General features: G+C 46.7%; 1 protein-coding gene across 1 annotated transcript in view; it reads left to right on the forward strand.

The window, feature by feature from the left end:
- dnm1a (dynamin 1a) overlaps positions 1-25718 on the forward strand; it is a 217303-nt gene that overhangs the window by 44702 nt on the left and 146883 nt on the right. Inside the window, exon 2 of the mRNA XM_060841532.1 lies at positions 22942-23015. Within this exon, the coding sequence (XP_060697515.1) occupies positions 22942-23015 (74 nt within the window). The remainder of the gene's footprint in view (positions 1-22941; positions 23016-25718) is intronic.

Below are 25718 nucleotides of genomic sequence, written 5' to 3' on the forward strand. Positions count from 1 at the left end.
GTATCGAAGTTTTGGTGGCCATGTGGAGGAATCTTCCTGACACAGACACTCTCATCTCACTCCAGAGTAAGTCACCTACAGAATGCAACTCCTGATAAACTGGTCCCGTTCAGACACATTGCTCATTGGTACTCAGGAGAAACTGCTGCCATGCTACACTGTACTTCAATATCTGTAGTCCTGAGGAAGGGTTACACTCTCCACCTCCTGATGCTGCCTGGCTTGCTCTGTTCTCCCAGCCTCCTGCCTGTCCACTTGGGATTCCAGTATCTGTAATTTGTTTTGTCTCTAACACTGTACTCCAAGGCGAAGCTGGGTGAATATCTGCAGTGTATCTTGTGGATAGTACACACTGTGTATCTATGGTGGAGGGAGTGAATGTTTGTGGATGTGATGCCAGTCAAGTGGGTCTTGGACAATATCCAGCTTTGAGTGTTGTTGGAGCTGCACCCACCCAGGCAAGTGAGGAGTATTCCATCACACTCCTGACTTGTAGACGGTAGACAGGCTTTGGAGAGATTGAAGTTGAATAAATTACTGTAGAACTTCCAGTCTCAGACCCTTTTTATGTAGGCACTGTATTTATAAGTTTAGTCCGTCTCAGTTTCTGGTCAATGGTAAAATCCAAGGTATTGACACTAGAGGATTCACTGATGGTATTGCCGGTGAATGGAGAGAGGCAATGGATGGGTTCTTCCTTGTTGGAGATAGTTATTGCCTGGTACTTGTGTGCTGTGAATGAGTTTCCAGCTAATCACCCACTCTGACCCCAGAAATTCACTTTGTTTTCTCCCTATCTTTTATCCAATCTACCCCTCTCTCCCCTGCCCTCTCACCCTCTCTCTTTGTCCCCTTGTTGAAAGAGGTGGCTGTGGAGATAATGGATGGGTCAATGGTATTTCCCTAATGCCTGTAGATTCTGGATTGGGGTGTGTGTGGGTGTGTGGGGGTGTGGGGGTGTGTCTTCTTTGAGCACTCTGTTTCTCCCACTGACACATTAGCAGCTTGCACTTTCAGAAGACACACACACACACACACACACACACACACACACACACACACACACACACACCACTGCTGCCTCACAGCACCAGGGACCCGGGTTCGATCCCAGCCTCGGGGGACTGTCTGTGTGGAGTTTGCACATTCTTCCCATGTCTGCATGGGTTTCCGCCCACAGTCCAAAGATGCGCAGGTTAGGTGGGTTGGCTGTGGGAAATTGCCCTGTAATGTGCAGGGTGAGTGGGTTAACTATGGTAAATGTGGGGTTGTGGGAATTGGGTGGGGTGCTCTTTGGAGGATTGGTGTAGACTCAGTGGGCCCAATGGCCACTACCTCTATTGTAGGGATACTATGATTCAGGGGGAGGGCATGGTGGTATTATTGCTGGACTATTAGACAATAGACAATAGGTGCAGGAGTAGGCCATTCTGCCCTTCGAGCCTGCACCATCATTCAATATGATCATGGCTGATCATCCTTAATCAGTATCCTGGTAATCCAGTCCTTAATCCAGAGACCCTGGTAATGTCCTGGGGACGCAGGTTCAAATCTGGACATGGTGGAATTTGAATTTTTTAAAAATCTGGAATTAAGAGTCTAATGATGACCATGAAACCATTGTCGAGTGTTGGAGGGAAAGACCCATCTGGTTCACTAATGTCCTTTAAGGGAAGGAAACGGCCATCCTTACCCGGTCTGACCTACATGTGACTCCAGACCCACAGCAATGTGATTGACCCTTTAACTGCGCTCTGGGCAATTAGGGACAGGCAATAAATGCTGGCCCAGCCAATGACACCCTCCTCCCATAAATAAATAATAAAATCCTCTATTTTCGTGATCAGTCCCCATATCGTTCAATTCCCTGAAAGATCAAATATCTGTCTATCTCAGCCTTTGATACAAGGGATGATGGAACATCGAGTAAAAAATGAGGTCTGCAGATGCTGGAGATCCCAGCTGAAAATGTGTTGCTGGTTAAAGCACAGCAGGTTAGGCAGCATCTCAGGAATAGGGAATTCGACGTTTCGAGCATAAGCCCTTCATCAGGAATGATGGAACATCCACAATCCTCTGGGCTAGGGAGTTCTGAAAATTCGCACACTTCCTCATCTCCGTCCCAATGATTAGCCCCTGAGACTGTTGCTCCCAGTTTCTAGACTCCCCAGCTGAGGGGTAACCAGTTTGTGAGGACTTAGCCTGTCAGAGGCCCTCAGAATCCTGCCTCTCGTTCTGCTACCCTCTGGAGGGTGTAGACCCCAGGAACTCCATACCTGAGCTGGAGAAAGAAGGGGCGAATTTAATTAATGCCAGGCACTACTGGCATCACAAAATCTGGCTCAGAGTGCAGCACCAGCGTCTGTTTTGTGTTGCAGTGTATATAAAAAGCGACCCACTTCAAACACAAGCTGGCAATTGGATTTACTGCAGATTATTTAGCCTTGAACACTTCTTCTGCCTGTCTGTTTCAATCTGCGATTCTAGGATGCTGCTCGCGCTAATGTGACTTGATTTCCTCTCTCTCTCTCCTTTTCTCTGTCTCTCTCTCTCCAGAATATTTCTCTTTCTCAGTAGCTGGGACAAGCTCCCCTGCAGGATGTTACACTGTGAGGACGATCATTCCTGAAGGTCTAGTGTGCTGCAATGCACCATTCCCTCGTCTAGTGTCAGCTTACCCTATATTGCAACCTGGCTTCACCAATTATTTCAGAATAAACGTGGCCTGTGGCTGTGTAGCTGGACTGTGCTCCAAGATCTGCCCAGAACTGCGCTTGTCAGATTCCATTTTATCACAAACTGCCTGTCTTTCTCCTTCCTCCTTCAATATCTATCATTTTACTTCAGTTGATGTGACAGCCAGCTCTCCCACTCTCCGTCTCTGTCGCAGAATGTATTTCCTCTCCACTTCTACTTGACTCTAAATTTGGATCAAAATATCATGCAAGCTTCCTGTCACAGCGAGCTGTCGGGGGAAAGTATGTTTTAAGAGATTGCTCACTGGAGAGATAGAAAAAAAACGTTATGGGTAAAGGACAGGAAAGTGTCCGTGAGGAATGTAGGATCAGTCATGATCTTATTGAATGGGAGAATGGACTCGAGGGGCTGAATGGCCTGCTGCTGCTGCTACTATTTCTTTTCGTCTTTATTATGGTAAAGGAATATCTATTAAATACAGTGTAAAGGTTCAAATTTTGTTAAGTATTTGGATGTGGGAGACAAGAAACCAAGTTTTGGTTATTGAGTTACCAGTTATTGAGTTGCATTTACTCTGTTCCAGTTTTTTTAGTGTTGCTGGGGTCCTTTGAGTGCACCAAATACACTTGCAAGAATCTAAATTTAATCTTCAAACAACAGAATTCCACTCACAAAGCTCTATTCCCATTCACAACACTGTATTATCCCTCACAAAAACTGTATTCCCATTCACAACACTGTATTCCCACTCACAAAACTGTATTACCCCTCTGTGTGGAGTTTGCATGTTCTCCCCGTGTCTGCGTGGGTTTCCTCCGGGTGCTCCGGTTTCCTCCCACAGTCCAAAGATGTGCAGGTTAGGTGAATTGGCCATGCTGAATTGTCTGATGTGTTAGGTGAAGGTTACGTACGGTTCCCCCTTGCAACGCTGTATTCCCACTCAACGCTGTATTCCCACTCAACACTGTATTCCCACTCACAAAACGGTATTCCTACTTGCAAAATTGCCACCACATAACTGACCAGAAACATAACTGGACCAGCCATAAAAGGCAATGGTTTCAAAGCAAAGGTTGGATTCTGTAATATGTTTATTTCTCCCCAAAGCTGATTTCACATGGTGCTAGTCAGGGTTATCACAGACTTGCTGTTGTTTAATGTTCTGCGTTACTCTCTGAGCAGACCAAGTCCCACGGATGAAGAAATAGCAGATGGAGTTGATTGAGCTTAGACTGTCTGGTGTAAGTGGAATCACGTTCAGGTAGTGCAGGTATGCTGCACGTCACATTCCAACACAAGAAGGGTCACAGAGTTAACAATTCTGGTGTGATTTGCAGTCGATATTCTGTACATATCAGATCTTCAATGTCTATATCGTAGCAGCAGTTTGGCTGAATAGTCAGAATAGTCCAGAAATAAACCAACTGAGCAAGGGGCAACCCAGGAAATGGTTTCATTAGGTTTCTGAGACTCCTGGGGAACCCAACCAGAATTAAAAAATCTACTGCAAGCGCCTGTGTTGGTGTGAGTGGAGTGGTTCATCCTGTCAACAGGGAGGAAGTGTCAGATTTGGCAGGACTGTTGGGAATGACTTCTGTTCCCGTCGTCCCCAAAGTTCAATTCACTCCTTGTCCCTTGAAGTAGAGTGGTCCATGCCAGTGACTGACTAAGTCAGCACCAATTCTCCAGTGACACAACTGAGGATGTGGGAACGGCCAGACCTCAGGAGATAACCTCAGAACGTGAAGGAACGGGATCCAACCTGATCAGCAAGTTTCATTCGAGAGTTTCCGTGCTTCCACGCTTTTGTAGGCACAGATTGAGAGTGAAGATTAGCTTTGACAGAATGGAGACAGGCTCCATACTGACTTCAAGGAAGTCAGACCAACATCCAATGTTCAAAGGAAAGCAATGCCAGGTCTTTACATTCAGGACACAGCCAATACTCAAAGAACCTCTTCCAATCACTAAAGAGAATACCCGGTCCAGAAATCCAGGATACCAGAATGGAGAAAGTGCTTGTTTAAAGTTTAGCCATCTCCCACAATGAACATTCATGAGATTTAAAGGTCCTGCAGAAGGGGTTATAGGATTAGGTTAGATTATTTTCCCTACAGTATGGAAACAGGCCCTTCGGCCCAACAAGTCCACACTGACCCTCCGAAGAGTAACCCCCAGATCTGTTCCCCTACCCTATCCACCTCTGACTAATGCACCTAACACTATGGGCAGATTAGCACGGCCAATTCACCTGACCTGCACATCTTTGGACTATGGGGGGAAACCGGAGCACCTGGAGGAAACCCACGCAGACACTGGGAGAATGAGCAAACTCCACACAGAGTCGCCTGAGGCAGGAATGAAACTGGGTCCCTGGCGCTGTGAGGATGAGCATCAGAGTTTGCAAGGAAGAGTTTCTTTGCAAAGGAAATTCAAGAGATTAAGGATCCTACGGATGAGGTTATGAATGAACAACAGAGTTTAGTGGGAATGACGTCCTCTGTGGAAGACATCCAAGAGACAAACGATTCTTTAGTGAGAGATAAATGATTTTTTAGTGGAGAAATAGTTCACAGATCAATCAAGGTCAATAATCCTTGAGCCAAAGACGTGCCAATCTTCCAAGTGTGAAAGGAACAAGGTCTAGAAGAATTTTTCCACCTCCAGACCACCTGCATTAGTGATGTCAGACACTTGGGTGAAGGTAGTGTATTGTTAAATTGAAAAGTAGTTTCTAAATGTAAATGTGTTAACTATGTTGGGGTTGCGGGAGAAGGCTTGTGGAGAGATGTTGTATGAGGCACTGGTCTGAAAGCCTTAATGTTGATATTAAATTAAGCTCCAACCATAACTGGGCAGCCCAGCAAGAGAGTCAGTTGGAGACAGACCTATCATCTCTGGACAAGGCAAAAGTGAGGACTGCAGATGCTGGAAACCAGAGTTTAGATCAGAGTGGTGCTGGAAAAGCACAGCAGGTCAGGCAGCATCTGAGGAGCAGGAAAATCGACATTTTGGGATTTCGCCCGAAATGTCGATTTTCCTGCTCCTCGGATGCTGCCTGACCTGCTGTGCTTTTCCAGCACCACTCTGATCTAAGCTATCATCCCTGGATCCTGATCGTTACAAAGACTATGTCTAACTTGTCAGTGAAACTGAAGTTTGGAATGGACAATCTCTTTTATGTGAGACAAATGCCTCTCCTTGTTGAGACTCACTAGCAATCTATCCTCTGCACTCACAGGAAGTAGGATTGGCTTTTGACCTGAACCACCCAAAGCTGAATGTGACACTTGACCCTTGCCACGGCATGCTGGTTACAGGGTTACACCTCAGCAACATCATCTAACCTTGTGGCTTCCACTCTGTCGAAGGCCTCAGTCCCCGAGCTCAATGGGGAACACTATCACCTGCCTCCAATTCACTCACTTGGAACAATATCGTCTTTCCTTCACTGTTGTTCTGTTAAGAATCCAGGAAGCACCATCCTCAAAGCATTGTGGGAGTACCGACACCACATGAACTGCAGTGGTTCAGGAAGACATTGTCTCTGTGACACAGTTAGGAGTTACTTGCAAATGTTGCTTGAGCCAGTGAGGCACAAATATGGACAAATATTTATCATTAAAACAACAACAAGCAGTCTTCTCTGATGCTGCAAATCGTCCCAAGGTGTTTATCAGAGCACAGTATGTTTTCGAAGCCTCTGCCTTCCCATGGTTCTTTGCTGCAGGGTCATATTCACGCCTTAGCCATAACAAGTTTTGGTAAGATATTGAGCCATGTGAGGCAGCACAGCCATTCCTACTATTTTTTTTACCTTGAAAAATATACTTTATTCATAAATTATCAATGAATTAAAGAAACAAGCACAACACAGTTCCATTAGGAGAAAGTGAGGACTGCAGATGCTGGAGACCAGAGTTGAAAAGTGTGGTGCTGGAAAAACACAGCAGGCCAGGCAGCATCCGAGGAGCAGGAGGATCAATGTTTCGGGCATAAGCCCTTCATCAGGAGAGAAGGGCTTATGCCTGAAACGTCGATTCTCCTGCTCCTCGGACGCTGCCTGGCCTGCTGTGTTTTTCCAGCACCACACTTTTCAACAACACAGCTCCATAAAGACTTTGCAGGAAGTGAAGTGGAATTTTGACATTCCTTCTTACAGCTTCAATCCAGTTGCAAAAAAATGGCACTTTCTGACGATGCAAAGAAACTATTTATGCTTCTTTAAGGTAAACAAGGGAGCTTTAGACCTTATGTAATAAAATCATGGAATCCCTACATAGGCCATTCATCCTATCAAGTTACACCAACCCTCTGTTGAGCATCCCACCCAGACACACCCCCTTGCCCTGTACTTCCCATGGCTAATCCACCTAACCTACACATCCCTGAACACTGTGGGTCAATTTAACACAGCCAGTGCACCTTAGCCTGCATGCCTTTGGACTGTGGGAGGAAGCCAGAGCACCCAAAGGAAATCTGTACAGACACTGGGAGAATATGCAAGCTGCATTCAGGGAATTGAACCCAGGTCCCGTGAGGTAGCCACTCTAACCACTGAGCCACCGTGCCAGTTTAACATAGCCTTGCTTTATGTTGGCAGAAAGATGTTAAAAGGTGGTCTTTCCCCACTGTTCCTTGGCACCGGCTGATCCAAGCTTTAGTGCGTCTCTCAGCATGTAGCCCTGGACTTTAGAATGTTCCTGTCTGCAACATTTGGTCAGGGTCAATGTCATACACTGAAAGACCAGTAGGTTTTGGGCAGACCAAAGGATGTCTCTCACCAAGCCACTCCTACTTTTTTAATTGCAAAAATATACTTTATTTATAAAAAATCTTTACCTACAGGTATTAAAACAGTTCTGTACAATATTGTAACTTGACAACCTTACTGTAGCAAACACCAAAGGCATTTAGATTAGATTTCTTACAATATGGAAACAGGCCCTTCGGCCCAACAAGTCCACACTGACCCTCTAAAGAGTTACCCACCCAGATCCATTCCCTCTAACTAATGCACCTATCACTATGGACAATTTAGCATGGCCAATTCATCTGGCCTGCACATCTTTGGAATGTGGGAGGAAACTAGAGTACCCGGACAAAGGGGTAGACACAGGAAGAGTGTGTGCACTCCACACTGACAGTCACCCAAGGCAGGGATTGAACCCAGATCCCTGGCACTGAGGCAGCAGCACTACTGAGCCACCATGATGCCCACAGTTTAGGTGACAGCAGGAGGCTAGTACAATTGCAACATTTAAGAGGCATCTGGATGGGTATATGAATAGAAAGGTTTGGAGGGATATGGGCCGGGTGCTGGCAGGTGGGACTAGGTTGGGTTGGGATATCTGGTTGGCCTGGATGCATTGAACTGAAGGGTCTATTTCCGTGCTCTACATCTCTATGACTCTATGAGTTGAGTTTTGAATTCAGCCATGTGATAAAGATAATTTCTTACTCATGCAGGCTGTTGTTTACGTACATTGAGACAATGAGGTGGTCTCATTTTACTAAGCCATTCCTATGCTGGGGACGCAATGGCAAAGTGGTGTTATCAATAGACCTATTAATCCAGAGACCCAGACAATGTCCTGGGGACCCAGGTTTAAATCCTACTCTGACAGATGGTGGAAGTTGAATTCAATAAAAATCTAATCATGACCATGACACAATTGCCATTTGTTGGAAAAAGGCCTGTTGAGTTCACTAATGCCCTTTAGGGAAGGAATCCTTTCTGGTCTGGCCTACACATGAATCCAGACCCACAGCAATGTGGTTGACTCTCAACTGCCCTCTGGGCAACTAGGGATGGGTAGTAAATGTTGGCCTGGCCAGTGATATCCTCATCCTATGAATGAAGAACAAAAATGCCACTGGTGATTGACATGAGCTTTGCTGAGCTTTTGGTGTTAATGAGCTTGATTTTAATATTAACAGAATGGGTGTTTCATTGTTAAGTGATGGTGACTATTGCTCTTGCCACTTCTTCCTTTCTCTCCCGCCGAGAGGTTTCGAAAGGGTAACATGTGGCAAATCTCAGGCAGAGAATGCAATCCTGTTGAGAGGAATTGAGGTGTATTTGAATACCAAGCCACTGGAAATAGTCAACATGATGACCAGGGTCAATATCGAAACAGAGTAGATGTTGGAGCATTGATTTGAAAGGTTGGCTGCATCAGTTCCAGTTATGAGAGGAGAGGACAGCTGGGGGAATACAAGCCTTGTCAAAGAAATTGCCTGTATCAGGGTCATCCTGTCAAAGAGAAGCTCTGACAATGATCAGCAAGGTTTTAATCATAACATTCTCAACTCCTACTGAAATTCCTTGGAGGTCTCACTTTTCCCTTTGTCTGGAACCTCCCCAGACCCTTCAAGATCATACAATCCTCCAACCCTGCCATCCTGAACATCCTCAAGGGTTGTTGTTACAATGGAGGCTGAGCTTTCAGAGGCATGTGCCTTAGCTATGGGGTTTCCTCCTGGAGTCACTTTATGTCGATACGTCTCTCTACTTTAAGATGCTCCTTAAAACTGACCTGCTGTCACTCACCTCTCCTTCTGCGTGGATTGGTCCCCACTGTTGCTTTCATGATGCTGAGTTGAAGTCCATTGGGATTTTGAACTGCGTTAAAAGGCGCTAAAGAAATGCAGATTGTTGAAACAAGACTAGTCTTTCAGCAGCTTTGTTTTTAAACTCTATAAAGGTCACCCCTCAACCTCCTATGCTTCAGTGAAACAAAAAATCATAGCCTGTCCAGCCTCTCCTTATAACTCAAACTCTCCATTCCTGACAACATCCTGGTAATCTTATCTGAACCCTCTCCAGCTTAATAATGTTCTTCCTACAACAGAGTAACCAGAACTGGCCACATTTTTGAAGTTAGCTTAGATCACAATCAATTTGTATTTTGTTTTAGATTTTGGACTCCACATTGATTTCTTGTCGAAGTCTCTTCTCAATGAGTCTTTTCCAAAATTGTCCTTGCAGGGGGATACGGTTTAGGAAGATGAGGGATCTCCAATATAAGACAAAGTTGAGGAGGAGATTCTTTTCTGAAGATCATTAGTATTTGGAACTCAGAGAACAGTGGGGGCTGGGTCATTGGCTATACTCAACGCTGAGCTAGACAGGTTTTGATTGATAAGGAAATCGAGGGTTACGGGGCACAAGCTGAGAAAGGTACTGGGAGCATGCAGGAGGCTTGATGGGTTGTATGGCCATTTGTGGTCTTAAATCTACCAAAAAGCCAAATGGGAGGAAGGGCTGGGACTGCAGTAGCAGGCAATGCCAGTGATGGCGCTGTTGAGGTTGTGAAGCCATCCAGCAAGCTCAGCAGCGCCACCAGCCCATTTTTGAAAGTACTGCGGTGATCTGAAATGCCTCCAAATGCAGCTAAACCCCCAAAATATTATGATTAGATTCCCTACAGTGTGGAAACAGGCCCTTCAGCCCAACCAGTCCACACCGACCCTCCGAAGAGTAACTCACCCAGACCCAGTTCCCTCTGACTAACGCACCTAACACAATGGGCAATTTAGCATGGCCAATTCACCTAACGTGCACATCTTTGAACTGTGGGAGGAAACCGGACCAAACCCACGCAGACACGGGGAGAACGTGCAAACTCCACACAGAAAGTCACCCGAGGCTGGAATCGAACCTGGGACCCTGGCACTGTGAGGCAGCTGTGCTAACCACTGAGCCACCGTAATATAAAATGGTAGGTCCCAAAAACTCAATGGCTCATGTAATTTTCTCCTGATCAGAAGATGGGCAGGATGTAGTGATTTGGTTTTTTTTCCTTCCCCCTGACTTTTTCCTCAGCAACATGTTTAGAGACGTCATTGTACACCTCTGAAACAGGTGGGACTTGATCCCAGACCTCCCAGTCAAAGGGTAAGGACACTACCACTGTGCCACAGGAGGGCCCTCTTCTGGTGTTTACCTCAGTGATCTGGATTTGGATCAAATGCTGAGGAATTTTTTTTTGTAACTGATTTGACACACTTACCGAAGTGAATGCATTAACTGGGGTTATGGGAGTTTTTACATTTCCAATCCGTTCCATTGGGATTGTCGGAGCAGAGAGTTTCAGTTTAACCATGTGATTCCCATAACATTTATATGCATTTATAATAGCCATTTACTGTCATAAACCGTCCCAAGCTACTGTACCGCAGTAAAACCAGACAAGAAAATGGACAGAGATTCAATAAAATTTTAGGACCATTGGAGGGATATGGACCAAATGCTGGCCAGTGGGACTAGTTTAGTTTGGGAACATGGTCAGCATGGACTAGTTGGGCCGAAGGGTCTGTTTCTGTGCTGTGGCTGTATTTGAGGAGCGTCTTAAGGGAGGTAGGGAGCATGGGACAGAGGTTTAGGGAGGAATTTGATGACTTCGATGTAAGCACTGTTTGAAGAAATGCAATTGAAATCAGTGCTATTGGGGCATGTGGAAGGAGACATGAGACAGAATTGGTGTTTTGTCCCCACTTTCCCCTGTGGCAGAGCTGCATTAGCAGGAAAGGAACTCGACTGAAGAGGTGGAGCACAGTACTGGGGACAGAACGCCACAAGCTGTGTTTCTGCAGAGGTTCCATTGAGATTTTTAAAGGCACATTCTGAACCCTGTACTAGTGTCACTTATGAACAGAATGTGCTCAGTATCAGGGTTTGAGAGGGTCTCAGTCAATCAGTCTGCAACTGCATTGATGTATCCAGCTGAATGCTGAGGGTTTGGGATGCTGAATCTTGGGGTAGAACCCCTCACTCTCACAGGAACCGATTTATTTGTGTCACTATCCACCAATTTAAAAAACTTACTGCCACTGAGCCACTGTAATGTTCACATGTTGTCTACTGCTCATGTCCTTCCAGAGATAATGGTCATGGGTTTGCTGCAGTACGTGTTGTAGCTGGTACACACTGCTGCTACTGAGTGTCGCTGGCAGAGATAGTGAATGTTGGCCAGAGATAGGGATGCTGCCCTTATACCAGAAGTACCTCCTATAACAACACCCTTGACACATGGAGTAGGAAACCAGAATCTGGTGACATGGGCCCCACCCCCAGCTGGAGAATTTACGTTGTGTGAGTAAGCCTGGCTTTGTAAGGTAGCCTCACAAATGGTGAACATTAAACTATCACATTGTTCTGAAAACCCGTCAGCGCTTTGGGGAGGGAAATCTGCCGTCCTGACATGGTCTGGCCTGTGTGTGACTCCAGAAGCACAGCAATGTGATTGACTCTTAATTGCCCTCTGAGATGGCCAAGTAAGTCAGTCACGTGTGTGAAAGTGCAGAGAAACTGACTAAGTTTCACCATGTGGGTGAACAGGAATGGCACTCGCTACCGCCTTCTTGAGGTGAAATTAAAATGCTGGCCCAGTCAGTGAGACCCGTAACCATGAATGAATACCACGTGACATCCATTGGTTGTTAATGACAGGAAGTGATGCAACTTGACTCAAAGTATTGGGGGTACCATTAGGCAGGAGAATATGAACCAGGGAGCATATGGTGGTGGTACTTCCCGTGAAAGTTATTGGGGGGAGGGGTTGGTTCTCTCTACCACCCCTACCTGCAGCTGTGGTATCTGCACTTCATGGTGCAGATTGATCTCTGTCTTCCAAGGTTGGGAGTGTGCATCTGTTCCCAGCAGCAGAGTTTGGAGTGTCTTACAGAGAAGGTTGGGCCTCACTCCAGAAGGTGGAGGGACAGAGGACAGTAAGGGAGTGTCTCCAAGTTGACTGCTAGGGTAGGGTTGATGTGGGTAATAGAGATGTACTGGAGGGAAGGGCTCACACTCCAGGCTGGGGAAGATCAGAGGAGATTAAAGGCAGGTCTTGGATCAGGACTCTGAGGTCAGTGTCAATGGTGCTTGAATTTCAGGGGTTAAATTACAAGAGAGATTACATAAATCAATCAAATTTCGAAGGTTAAGGGATGGTCTAATCAAAGTCTTCAAGATATTAGCAGGAAAAGACAGGGTAGATAAGGATGAACTATTTCTGCTGGTTGGGGATTCTGCAACTAGGGGACATAGTCTGAGAATTATGGCCAGAGTATTCAGGAGAGATGTTAGGAATGCTCCCACACACAAAGGCTGCGAGAGGTTTGGAATCCTCTCCCACAAACAGGTGGTTCCTGGGCCAGTTGTTAATTTTAAATCTGAGATAGATACACTTTTATTACGCAAAGCATAAAAAAGGGATGGTTCTGCTCGCCGAGCTGGAAGTTTTTGCTGCAAACGTTTCGTTCCCTGGCTAGGGAACATCATCAGTGCTGTTGGAGCCTCGTGTGAAGCGCTGCTTTGATGTTTCTTCCGGTATTTATATTGGTTTGTTCTTGCCGCTTCCGGGTGTCAGTTTCAGCTGCAGTGATTTGTATGTGGGGTCCAGGTCGATGTGTCTGTTGATGGATGTTCTTGCCGTTTCCGGGTGTCAGTTTCAGCTGTAGTGGTTTGTATATGGTGTCCAGGTCAATGTGTCTGTTGATGGAGTTTGGGGATGAATGCCATGCTTCTAGGAATTCTCTGGCTGTTCTCTGTCTGGCTTGTCCTATGATAGTGGTGTTTTCCCAGTCAAATTCATGTTGCTGGTTGTCTGAGTGTATGGCTACTAGAGATATAGAAAAAACGCCACACTCACAGGAATCCGATTCACACTAGAAGAGGAAAAGGATAGCCAACTCCCATTCCTAGACGTGTTAGTAGAGAGAACACCCAACGGAGAATTCACCACAAGGGTACACAGGAAACCAACACACACAGACCAAGTCTTAAACTATGAAAGTAACCACCCCAACACACACAAACGAAGCTGCATCAGGACACTATTCAAAAGGGCCACAACACACTGCAGTACACCAGAACTGCGAAAAGAGGAAGAGGAACATCTATACAAGGTATTCGCCAAAAACGGATACCCACGCAACTTTATCACCAGATGCCTAAGAGATAGACCGAGGAACGAGGACATGCCACAACCAAAAGGACTAGCCACTCTACCATACGTCAGGAGCGTCTCAGAACTGACAGCCAGACTACTGCGACCCTTAGGACTCATAACAGCACACAAGCCAACATCCACGCTCAGACAACAACTCACTAGAACAAAGGACCCAATACCCAGCATGAGCCAAACTAACGTAGTTTACAAAATACCATGCAAGGACTGCACAAAACACTATATAGGACAAACAGGAAGACAGCTAACAATCCGCATCCATGAACATCAGCTAGCCACAAAACGACACGACCAGCTATCTCTAGTAGCCATACACTCAGACAACCAGCAACATGAATTTGACTGGGAAAACACCACTATCATAGGACAAGCCAGACAGAGAACAGCCAGAGAATTCCTAGAAGCATGGCATTCATCCCCAAACTCCATCAACAGACACATTGACCTGGACACCATATACAAACCACTACAGCTGAAACTGACACCCGGAAACGGCAAGAACATCCATCAACAGACACATCGACCTGGACCCCACATACAAATCATTGCAGCTGAAACTGACACCCGGAAGCGGCAAGAACAAACCAATATAAATACCGGAAGAAACATCAAAGCAGCGCTTCACACGAGGCTCCAACAGCACTGATGATGTTCCCTAGCCAGGGAACGAAACGTTTGCAGCAAAAACTTCCAGCTCGGCGAGCAGAACCACAACAACGGATACCCGAGCTACAAATCTTCAATCAGATTTTAAATAAAAAAGGGATCTCGACCAAAGGCAGGTATGTGAAGTTAGCCCATAGATCAGCCAAGGAGAAAGTGAGGACTGTAGATGCTGGAGTCAAAAAGGTGTGGAGCTGGGAAAGCACAGCAGGTCAGGCAACAGCCGAGGAGCAGGAGAGCCAGGATTTATGCCCAAAGCATTGACTCTCCTGCTCCTTGGATGCTGCCTGACCTGCTGTGCTTTTCCAGCACCACACTCCTAGATAGGCCATGATCTGATTGAATGGTGGAGCAGGCTTGAGCGACAGTTTAGCCTTCCCCTGTTCCTTTTGTTCCTAGTTTGATCTTATAATGCCAGCACTGCCAGTGCATTCTGGGTAAATGTTGCTGCTACTAATCTTTCCTATTTGTAGTGGTCAAACTCTACACCAAGTGGGGAAGCAAACCCAGATGATGTAATTAGCCGATGATAGATGTCTTCCTGATTTCGCAGTAAATATGTTTGTTACATATCACAGAGCAGTTAGTTACACTGCACCTCAGACAGATAATTGTCCCTGGTGAGACATCAGACTTTATTTAAGAGTAAGTTCACATTACTATTATAACTACATGTAGTTAACACTAACAGCTATCCCTGAAGATCTAATTAGGACCCATAGTTAGCTCCTCCCAGGAACATTCCTTCACATTCTGAAACCCAGAAGGCAAGGCCCGATACTGGCAAATGACACACAATGATCCAACTTGTACACACTAACGTGGACTCCCAGTACATCCAGTGCATTTAATTCCAGGTATTCTGAATGTATCCCTGTGTAGGTGGAGTGCATCTCTGAATGTCAGTTTAACCCTTTATGAGTACTACCTTGTACAACTGCCCACAGCTGCGTGCTGTGTGGGGAACAGTTATTCATTTCCGCTCAGGTTGGCTGCTTGGGGTGTGCTGAGTGATGGATTTGGCGCAATATTCCCAGCCTTGGCATTCCTCGCTCCAACACAGACCTGCCCAGAGCAACCAGATAGGCAGAGAAAGGTATCGTTAGATTTGGCAGTTTTGACCTGATGTTAGCCCCCCTCTCCCTCCCCTCTCCCTCCCCGTACACCTCGGTCAGTTCCCAAGTCCTAGTTCTTGCCTACACTCAAAAGCTGCCAGCTGGCTGTCGAATGGGTTTGTATTGCTCCCCTTCTGCTGGTTCACCTTTCCCTGAGTTTGTGTGTGTGTTTGTCTGTGTATGTGTATCTGTGTGTGTGTATGTGTGTGCATGTGTGTATACCTGTGTGTACGTATGTGTCTATGTGCATTCACGTGAGTCTGTGTGTATCTGTGTGCACTTGTCTGTGTCTGTGTGTGTGTATATGTCTGTGCGTGTGCACGTGTATTGTGTATGTCTGCATGTGTGTGTATCTGCCTATGTGTGCGCGCGCGTGCATATGATTATGTGTGTGTATGTCTGTGTCTGCATGTGTGTCTGTGTGTGCGCGTGCATATGTGTGTGTGTGTGTGCATGTTTGTGTGTGTGTTTCTGTGTGCGTATGTGTGTCTCTCTTTGTGTGTGTATGATCTTTCCAAATCACTCCGCCCCACTTTTGTTCCACGCAGGAAGTACACAGATGGTACCCACACAGGCTGTTGGCATTGCCAGCTGTCACTAGACTTGGCGTTGCCTGTGAATGCGGGTTGAGCAAATGCCAACCTCTTCAGGCTCAGTTTGCAACGGGGGCGTTGTCCCTGCAGCACAGCGACTTGCATTTCTGTAGCCCCCTTCCCATTTTTATTTTAATTGGATGAAATACCACACCAACCCAAAGGGGGGTATTAGCTAACAGCTTTGTCAAAGGCTTAGCCCCTTGAATGCACGGTGGCAGTATTATCGTCTGGTTAGCTGGATTAGTCACCCAGAAACCAGCTGGTGACCCTCACGGCAGCTGGTGAGCTTATATTTCTTTAATAAATCTGGATTTACAAGGTCACATCAGCATTGACACTCAGGAAACAACTTGATTGTTGTAAAACCCCACCTGACTCTCACATATCCGTTAAGGATGTAAATCTCTTGTCTTTGCCTGATTTTGCCAACTCATGATTCCAGACTCACAGCAACTGAAGCATCAAAAAATAGAAGGAGGCCATTTGGCCCTTACAGCCTGTGCCACCATTCAAAATGAAACTGGCTGATCATCCAACCAGTCCGCTGTTCCCATTTCCCCCCCATACAGCACATGGACTGCAGCGGTTCATGAAGGCAGCTTATTCCTGATGAAGGGCTTATGCTCGAAACGTCGAATTCTCTATTCCTGAGATGCTGCCTGGCCTGCTGTGCTTTGACCAGCAACACATTTGCAGCTGTCACCTTCTCAAGGGACAACTAGGGACAGACAACAAATGTTGGGCACAGGCAGCGGCACCCGTGTCCCATGAGTGAATAGAAATAAAAATACCCTTGATTCCTTTAGTTTTGTTGGACGCAATCTAAACCACAAGAGGCTGGCGCTGTTTTCCCTGGAATGTCGGAGGGTGACTTTACAGAGGTTTATAAAATCATCAGGGACATGGATAGGGTAAACGGACAAGATCTTTTCCCTGGGATCGGGGAGTCCTGAACTAGAGGGCATAGGTTTAAGGTGAGAGGGGAAGGATATAAAGGAACCGAAGGGGCAACTTTTTCACGCAGAGGGTGGTGTGAGTATGGAATGGGCTGCCAGAGGAAGTGGTGGGGGCTGGTACAGAGACAACATGGGTATATGAATAGGAGGGGTTTAGAGGGATAGGGGCCAAGTGCTGGCAAATAGCACTGGATTAATTTCGGATAGCTGGTCAGCATGGACAAGTTGGACCGAGGAGTCTATTCCCACGCTGGACGTCTCTATGGCTCCATCGGTTTATTTTAATCAAATATCAATCATGGAAACCAGAAGCTCGAATAGGTCATTCAGCCCTGGGATCCTATTTCAGAGTTCAGTATGATCACCGCTGATCCTCTGTCTCAGTCAGATCTTTTTGAGGTCTTTACTTTTTTCTTTACAGAATTGAAAACCCCTAGCTCTCAAAGTTTATCTTGATGACTGAATGCCTTAGGTCACATCTAAATGCCTTTCTCCAAGACATATTCAGGATGACCTGGTCATCAAGTGAAGTGACCAAAAGTTGAAACTGAATGCTGGATGACATCTATCCAAGACCTGACACAATGAAAGAATAGTATTTCTTGATTTTTATAGTCCATTGACCATGCAATGTGCACAAGTAACCAATTTGTTTTCACAGTAATCCCATGACAATGGTTCCTGACCTTCAACATCTTGTGTAGTCTACCATCCACCTCCTTGGTTCGTCAGCAGTTGCGACACATGTTCAGACAGTTGTGCACATTATTAGAAACTTACTCATGGGTGAAATCAAAAGACTGTTCACAGCATATTCAAACTCAATGAAAATGAGGAGAGGTGTGAAGTTGGGGTGTTGGCTCATTACCATTCACTCTTAGCGAGCAAAGTTAAAATGATCCGCAGCCTCACTCCATCTCTCTTCCGTTTGTAATGGCAAGAGGCGGAGACCATTCAGTCTATCAACTCCATTCTAGCTTTCTGCACAGCAGAAATCCAGTTAGCCCCACTCCCTATTCCCATCATCCTTCAGGTGCCAAAGCAATTTCCTTTTGAAATAAAAAAAAAGTGTGAAATAAAACTGCTGGAAAACCTGGTTCTGAAGAAGGCTCCTATCAGACTCATGATAGGGCGGCACGGTGGCACAGTGGTTAGCACTGCTGCCTCACAGCGCCAGGGACCTGGGTTCAATTCCCGCCTCAGGCGACTGACTGTGTGGAGTTTGCACGTTCTCCCCGTGTCTGCGTGGGTTTCCTCCGGGTGCTCCGGTTTCCTCCCACAGTCCAAAGATGTGCGGGTCAGGTGAATTGGCCATGCTAAATTGCCCGTAGTGTTAGGTAAGGGGTAAATGTAGGGGGTATGGGTGGGTTGCGCTTCGGCGGGTCGGTGTGGACTTGTTGGGCCGAAGGGCCTGATTCCACACTGTAAGTAATCTAATCTAATCTAATCTAATTACTTCTATTTCCCTCTCTCTCTCTACACAGATACTGCTGGACCTGCTGAGTTTCTCCAGCATTTTGGGTTCATATCCCTTTTGAAATGGCTCATTATTTCCACTTGCTGCCTCCTCATAGGCAGCAGGTTCCAAGGTGGAGAGCTGTTGTCTGAGGTTGGAAAGAGTTAATACTTGGGGTGATACTGAGCTCCACTCAGCCTCCAGGTGGAGAATCCATCACAGACTGATGTGGTCTCTGATTGGAGGCAGAGTCATCTTTCCGACCTTCTTGTTGTTGTTAATGTTCCCGTGAGTTAATCCATCCCATGTCTACGCACTCAGATGTAACAAACCTCCGCTCAGACTCGTTTGTGATCATCCGCCACCGTCACTGATTGGTACCAGGTATCACATCATGTCGTGTAACAATGACGAAGGGCTCTTGTGGTAGTGTCCCAACCTCTGGGCAATGGAGGCCTGGATTCAAGTCTCACCTGCTCCAGAGGCATGAGATTACATTCTCCCTGAAAAGAATGATTCGGAAAATATCTATTTCTAAACAGAGACCTGGCATTGAACCCCCATAAAATTTAGTAATGAGCTGCCTTTCCTTGGGCCATTTATAAATTTGAGGGTTTTTGTGGTAATGGCCCATTTGCTCCAGAGATACATCATACATCTCTAACCGAGTTGGTCATTGAATATCTGTAACAGTTATGAAATGTTGTCTTTTTAAAACAAAGTTAAAAATCACACAACAGCAGGTTATAGTCCCAACAGGTTTATTTGGAAGCACTAGCTTTCAGAATGCTGCTCCTTCATCAGGTAGCGGTGGAGCAGGACCATAAGACACTTCTGAGCTGAGATGTCACCTTTTTGTTGTAAAATCTGGGTGGCACAGTGGTTAACACTGCTGCCTTACAGCGCCAGAGCCCCAGGTTCAATTCCCACCTTAGGCGACTGACTGTGTGGAGTTTGCACATCCTCCCTGTTTCTGTGTGGGTTTGCTCTGGTTTCCTCCCACAGTCCAAAAATGTGCAGGTTAGGTGCTAAATTGCCTGTAGTGTTAGGTGAAGGGGTAAATGTAGGGGAATGGGTCTGGAAGGGTGGCGGGTCAGTGTGGACTTGTTGAGCCAAAGGGCCTGTTCCCACGCTATAAGTAATCATCATCTAATCTTATCTCGAGAATGTGACTTAAAAGAGGTTCTGGGATTTACATATTAATTAATTGAAAACTGCAACCCATTCTAAAAGATGAAAGACTGAACAGCAATCTAGATTTGTTCAATATATCATTTCAGTTGCATGACACTGTGATCTTTTGCAATAAATTATGATCCTGCTCCACAGCTACCTCCTGAAGGAGCAGCGCTCCAAAAGCTAGTGCTTCAAAATAAACCCTTTGGACTATAACCTGGTGTTGTGTGATTTACTACTTTGTCCGCCCCAGTTCAACACCATCTTGTCAACATCATTTTAAAAACAAAGCTCTTCCTCCCATTCCCCCTGCCAAACCCATGCATCTTGTCTGGATTTGTCTGGCTCTCAGGGCCCCTGGTTCTTTACCAGGAAGTAATGGGAACTGCTTTATAAGAGAGGTGGTGGCAGCGATGTAGTCTTTCTCTTCCTTCTGTGGTTTGTCATGGTATCTGCTGCAAGGGAATAAAAATATACCATTGGTGTGTGGTCACACAGATTAGGAGCAGAAGTAGACCCTGCTCTGATATTCAATACGATCACAGCTGAGCTGATTATGTTTTATTGCTGATTCTATTGCCTTACAAGAAGATATCCACCTCCACTTTATAAATATTCAATGCTCCTTCCCTGCATTCTTTGAGGAGTTTTGCATACTGCACGGTGGCTCAGTGGTTAGCACTGCTGCCTCACTGTGCCAGGGACCTGGATTCAATCCCAGCCTCAGGCAACTGTCTGTGTGGGCTTTGCACGTTCTCCCTGTATTTGCGTGGGTTTCCCCCAGGTGTTTTGGTTTCCTCCCACAATCCAAAGATGTGCAGGTTAGGTGAATTGGCCATGCTAAGTTGCCCGTAGTGTTCAGGGATTTGTGGGTTAGGGTAGGGAAATGGGTCTGGGTAGGATAGTCTTCGGAATCTTGGTGTGGACTTGTTGGGTCAAATGGACAAAAGTGAGGACTGCAGATGCTGGAAACCAGAGTTTAGATCAGAGTGATGCTGGAGAAGCACAGCAGGTCAGGCAGCATCCGAGGAGCAGGAAAATCGATGTTTCGGGCAAAAGCCCTTCATCAGAAATGGAGGCAGGGAGCCTCCAAGGTAGAGAGATAATTGTGGGGGGGGGGGGGGGGGGGGGGGGGGGGAGCTGGGGAGAAGGTAGCAAAGAGTACAATAGGTGAATGGGGGTGGGGATGGAGGTGAAAGGTCAGAGGGGAGGGTAGTCTGGATAGGTGGTAAGGAAGATAGGTAGGACAGGTCATGGGGACGGTGCTGAGCTGGAAGGTTGGAACTCGGGTGAGGTGGGGGGAGGGGAAATGAGGAAACTGGTGAAGTTCACATTGATGCCCTGGGGTTGAAGTGTTCTGAGGCGGAAGATGAGGAGTTCTTCCTCCAGGCATTGGATGGTGAGGGAGTGGCGGTGGAGGCAGGTTTGTTTCAGTACATGGTTGAAGAGCTTCAGGGCAGAGGAGATGACCTGTGGATTGCAGTGAGAGAGAGACTCACTGAGATTCTTCCAACCTTCCAGCTTAGCACCACCCTCATGACCTGTCCTACCTGCCAATCTCCCTTCCCACCTATCCAGTTCACCCTCCACTCTGACCTATCACCTCCATCCCCACCCCCATTCACCCATTGTACTCTTTGCTACCTTGTTGGGCCTGTTTCCACACTGTAGGGATTCTGTGATAACTCTGACCTGAGAAAAAATATTCTCCACATTTCTGTTCCCTAATTGAGTGGCACCTAGTTTTGATTCTGGGTCTGTAGGTGCTGTTTTATGATGAGAGGTTGAGTAAATTACATTACTTACAGTGTGGAAACAGGCCCTTCGGCCCAACAAGTCCACACCGACCCGCCGAAGCGCAACCAGCCCATACCCCTACATTTACCCCTTACCTAACACTACAGGCAATTGAGCATGGCCAATTCACCTGACCCGCACATCTTTGGACTGTGGGAGGAAACCGGAGCACCTGGAGGAAACCCACGCAGACACGGGGAGAACGTGCAAACTCCACACAGTCAGTCGCCTCAGGCGGGAATTGAACCCGGGTCTCTGGTGCTGTGAGGCAGCAGTGCTAACCACAGTGCCACAGTGCCACCCACAACACGGGCCTATGCTCTTTGGAATGTAGAAGAACGAGAGCAGTTTAAAGGACTGGACAGAGTAGATGTGGAGAGGTGGTTTCGCCTTGTGAGAGAGTCTGGGACCAGAGGGCATCATCTCAGAATAATGGGTCACTCTTTTAAGACAAGGATGAGGAGGAATTTCTTCTCTCGAGGTAGTGAGTCTGTGAAATTCTTCATCACAGAGGCCTGTGAGACTGGGCCTTTAAGGCTGGGCCAGACAGATTTTTAATCAGTAAGAGAATCGAGAGTCAAGGGGAGAAGGCAGGAAAGTGGAGGGTGAGGATTGTCAGATCACCCATTGAACAGCGAAGCAACTCGAAGGGCTGAATGGCCTACTTCTGCTACTTTACCTTTATGATTTCATAGTGTTAAAACAGTGCCCCCTAGTTCTGGGCTGACCCATAGGAGGAAACATCCTTTCCACATGCACTGTGTCTGGCCCACTCAGCATAGAGTCATCGAGATATACAGCATGGAAATAGACCCTTTGGTACGATTCGTCCATGATGACCAGACATCCCAACCCAATCTAGTCCCACCTCCCAGCACCCGGCCTATATCCTTCCAAACCCTTTCTATTCATATACCCAACCAGATGCCTCTTAAATGTTGCAATTGTACCAGCCTCCACCCCTTCCTCTGGCAGCTCATTCCACACACGTACCACCCTCTGGGTGAAAAAATTGCCCCTTAGGTCTCTTTTATATCTTTCCCTTCTCACCCTAAACCTATGCCCTCTAGTTCTAGACTTCCCCCACCCCAGGGAAGAGACCCTATCCATGCCCCTCCTGATTTTATAAACCTCTGTAAGGTCACCCCTCAGCCTCCAATGCCTCAGGGAATACAGCCGCAGCCTATTCAGCCTCTCCCTATAGTTCAAATTCTCCAACTCTGGCCACGTCTTTGTAAATCTTTTCTGAACCCTTTCACATTACAACATCCTTAATCTTTTGAACTTCAACTCTGTCACTGCTGAAAGAGTTCCAATCCTCACAAAACATGCTCAAAGCTTGTGTGGAGTTTAAAAAAAAACATCTCAAGTGTTTTGAAGTCCTCACACGTTTGGTTGCTGATGAAAGGTCACAGGAGGTTGTGAGATGCAGTTCTGAGTTTCGTTTTCAAATCTACTTTTCTACCTCCCTTTGTGAACCGATGCTGAAATGTCTCCACTTTTCATTTCCAGAGATTTCCTTCCTCGTGGATCTGGGATTGTGACCCGACGACCCCTTGTTCTTCAGCTGATTAACTCTCCCACAGGTATGTCATGGCCAGGTGAATGGTATCGCCATAATGGGCTACTTTCTCCCCTCTTTGTCTGCCATGCCGTGTAGTTTTGACACTGCCCCTAACATGGGCACCCGGTACCAGGTTTCTACTGCTCTCGTTCCTTTCGTCTCTGTGCACGGTGGGTCTTGTTACCCGGACAACCCCGAGATGGTGATTGGTCCAATGCTATGCCCCACCATTTTCTTCATGCTTACTGAAGTACTCTGTCCTTTGTGATACTTCCCAGGGTCAGGGTGGGCTCATTTGAGCAATGAGGAACCTATGTAGGGTTCACTGTTTGGCCCAAAGAGCTTAGACAGTGCAGAAATGGGTACTGGAGATTAGAGTCTAGATTAGAGTGATGCTGGAAAAGCACAGCAGGTCAGGTAGCATCCGAAGAGCAGGAGAGTCGACGTTGGGCCAAGGTCCTTCATCAGGACTGCCCATCCTGATGAAGGGCTTTTGCCTGAAATGTTGATTTGTCCTGCTCCTTGGATGCTGCCTGACTAGATTAGATTACTTCCAGTGTGGAAACAGGCCCTTCGGCCTAACAAGTCTACACTGACCCGCCGAAGCGCAGCCCACCCATACCCCTACATATACCCCTTACCTAACACTACGGGCAATTTAGCATGGCCAATTCACCTGACCCGCACATCTTTGGACTGTGGGAGGAAACCGGAGCACCCGGACAAAACCCACGCAGACTCGGGGAGAACGTGCAAACTCCACACAGTCAGTCGCCTGAGTCAGGAATTGAACCCAGGTCTCAGGTGCTGTGAGGCAGCAGTGCTAACCACTGTGCCACCGTGCCACCCCATGCTGACCTGCTGTGCTTTTCCAGTACCACTCTAATCTTGACTCAGAGAGCTTAGAGACTGTGTTTTGTTCTGAATCTTTAACCCCATTGAAGAAGATATAAAGTAATTAAGATGCAATAATAACATGCTAAATATGACATTGAGATTTGAAGGTAATATATATGGGGAGCTAATGGCCTAGTGGAATTATTGCTAGAGCCACAGAGCACAGGCATAATATGGGGAACTGGGTTCAAATCCTGCCTTGGCAGGTGGTAGAATTTGGTTTCAATTAAGAGTCTGATGATAACCATGAAACTGTTGCCAGGAACCATTGGGTTCACTCATGCCCTTTGGGGAAGGAACCTGGCATGACCTATGTTTGACCCCAGATCCACAGCAATGTGGTCAACTCTTAAATCCCCTTAGGGCATTAAATGTTGGCCTAGCTAGTGATGCCCACATGCTGTAAATGAGCAAACCATCGCAAACAAGTTCCTGTGATAATAGTTGAGCGGTTCATCATGGCTTACCAACTGATTGGTTGAGGGATGTTATTCCACACCTCTGGCACAGGTGGGACTTGAACTCAGCTCTCCTGACCCAGCGACAGTGACGCTACCTGTAAGCCACAAGAGTCTCTATCTGTGCTTGTCCATTAGATTGTGCCCATGGACCAGCCTTTCACTCTCCCAGGTCAAAGAGCTCACTGTTGAGCACTGCCCATTCCACACAGAGGCAGGGACGGACTCTAACACATCCGCATGGCACTGTTCCATAGACATGAGCTAAGACATAGGAGCAGAAATTAGGCCATTCAGCCCATTAAGTCTGCCGTGCCATTCAATCATGGCTGACAAGTTTCTCAACTCTATTCTCCTGCTTTCTCCTTGATCCCCTTGATAAATAAGAACCTCTCCATCTCTGTCTAAAACATAGTCAATGACCCAGGCCTCCACAGCAACAAATTCCATAGATTCCCCACTCTCGGGCAGAAGTTCCTCCTCATCTCCATTCTAAAGGGTCTTCCCTTCACTCTAGAGGCTGTGCCCTCTGGTCCTAGTCTCTCCCACCACTGGGGACATCTTCCCAATGTCCAGTCTGTCCAAGCCAGTCGGTATTCTGTATGTTTCAATGAGATTCCCCCCCCCCTCCCCATCCTTCTAAACTCCATTGAGTATAAACCCAGAGTCCTCAAACATTCCTCATATGTTAAGCCTTTCACTCCTGGGACCATTCACATGAACCTCTCCTGAACACGCTCCGGGGCCAGTACACCCTTCCTGAGATATGGGGCCCAAAACTTGCACAATACTCAAAATGTGGTGTGACCACAGCCTTATAGAGCCACAGAAGTATATCCCTGCTCTGATGATTGTGGAGGCGGGATTCAAACAACACACCCCAAACTGAAACTGGGGGGAGCAGATTGTCACAACTCTGGGGTGGGGTGGTGGGTGATTGACGTGACATTTAGCAAGGTGTACCAACTCTAAGGAGGTTGAAGGGAACTTCAGCTGATGCCGGAAATCCTTAAGAAGCACGACTCTGCAGGAATCCTCATAAAAAGGATATTCTTTCACTCAAAATGAAGATTTCAGCATTTCAGGGCTGGGAAAGTGATGTGACCATCCTCTCACAAAAGAGAGTTGACTGGTGACAAGGTGTACAAAATGATGATGATAGGTATGGACAGAGTGGTTAAGGAGCAGCAGTTCCCCTTAGTTGAAGGGTCAGCCACAAGGGGACACAGGTTCAGGGTGTGGGGGAAGGTGGTTCAGGGGGGATTTGAGAAAGAAACCTTTCTGTCCAGAGGCTGGTGACAGTCTGGTATGTGCTGCCTGGGAGGGTGGTTTGAGGTGAATTGCCTCACTTCCTTTCAAAAGGACCTGGG

This window comes from Hemiscyllium ocellatum, chromosome 21, assembly GCF_020745735.1.
Source record: "Hemiscyllium ocellatum isolate sHemOce1 chromosome 21, sHemOce1.pat.X.cur, whole genome shotgun sequence".
Classification (NCBI taxonomy): Eukaryota; Metazoa; Chordata; class Chondrichthyes; order Orectolobiformes; family Hemiscylliidae; genus Hemiscyllium; species Hemiscyllium ocellatum.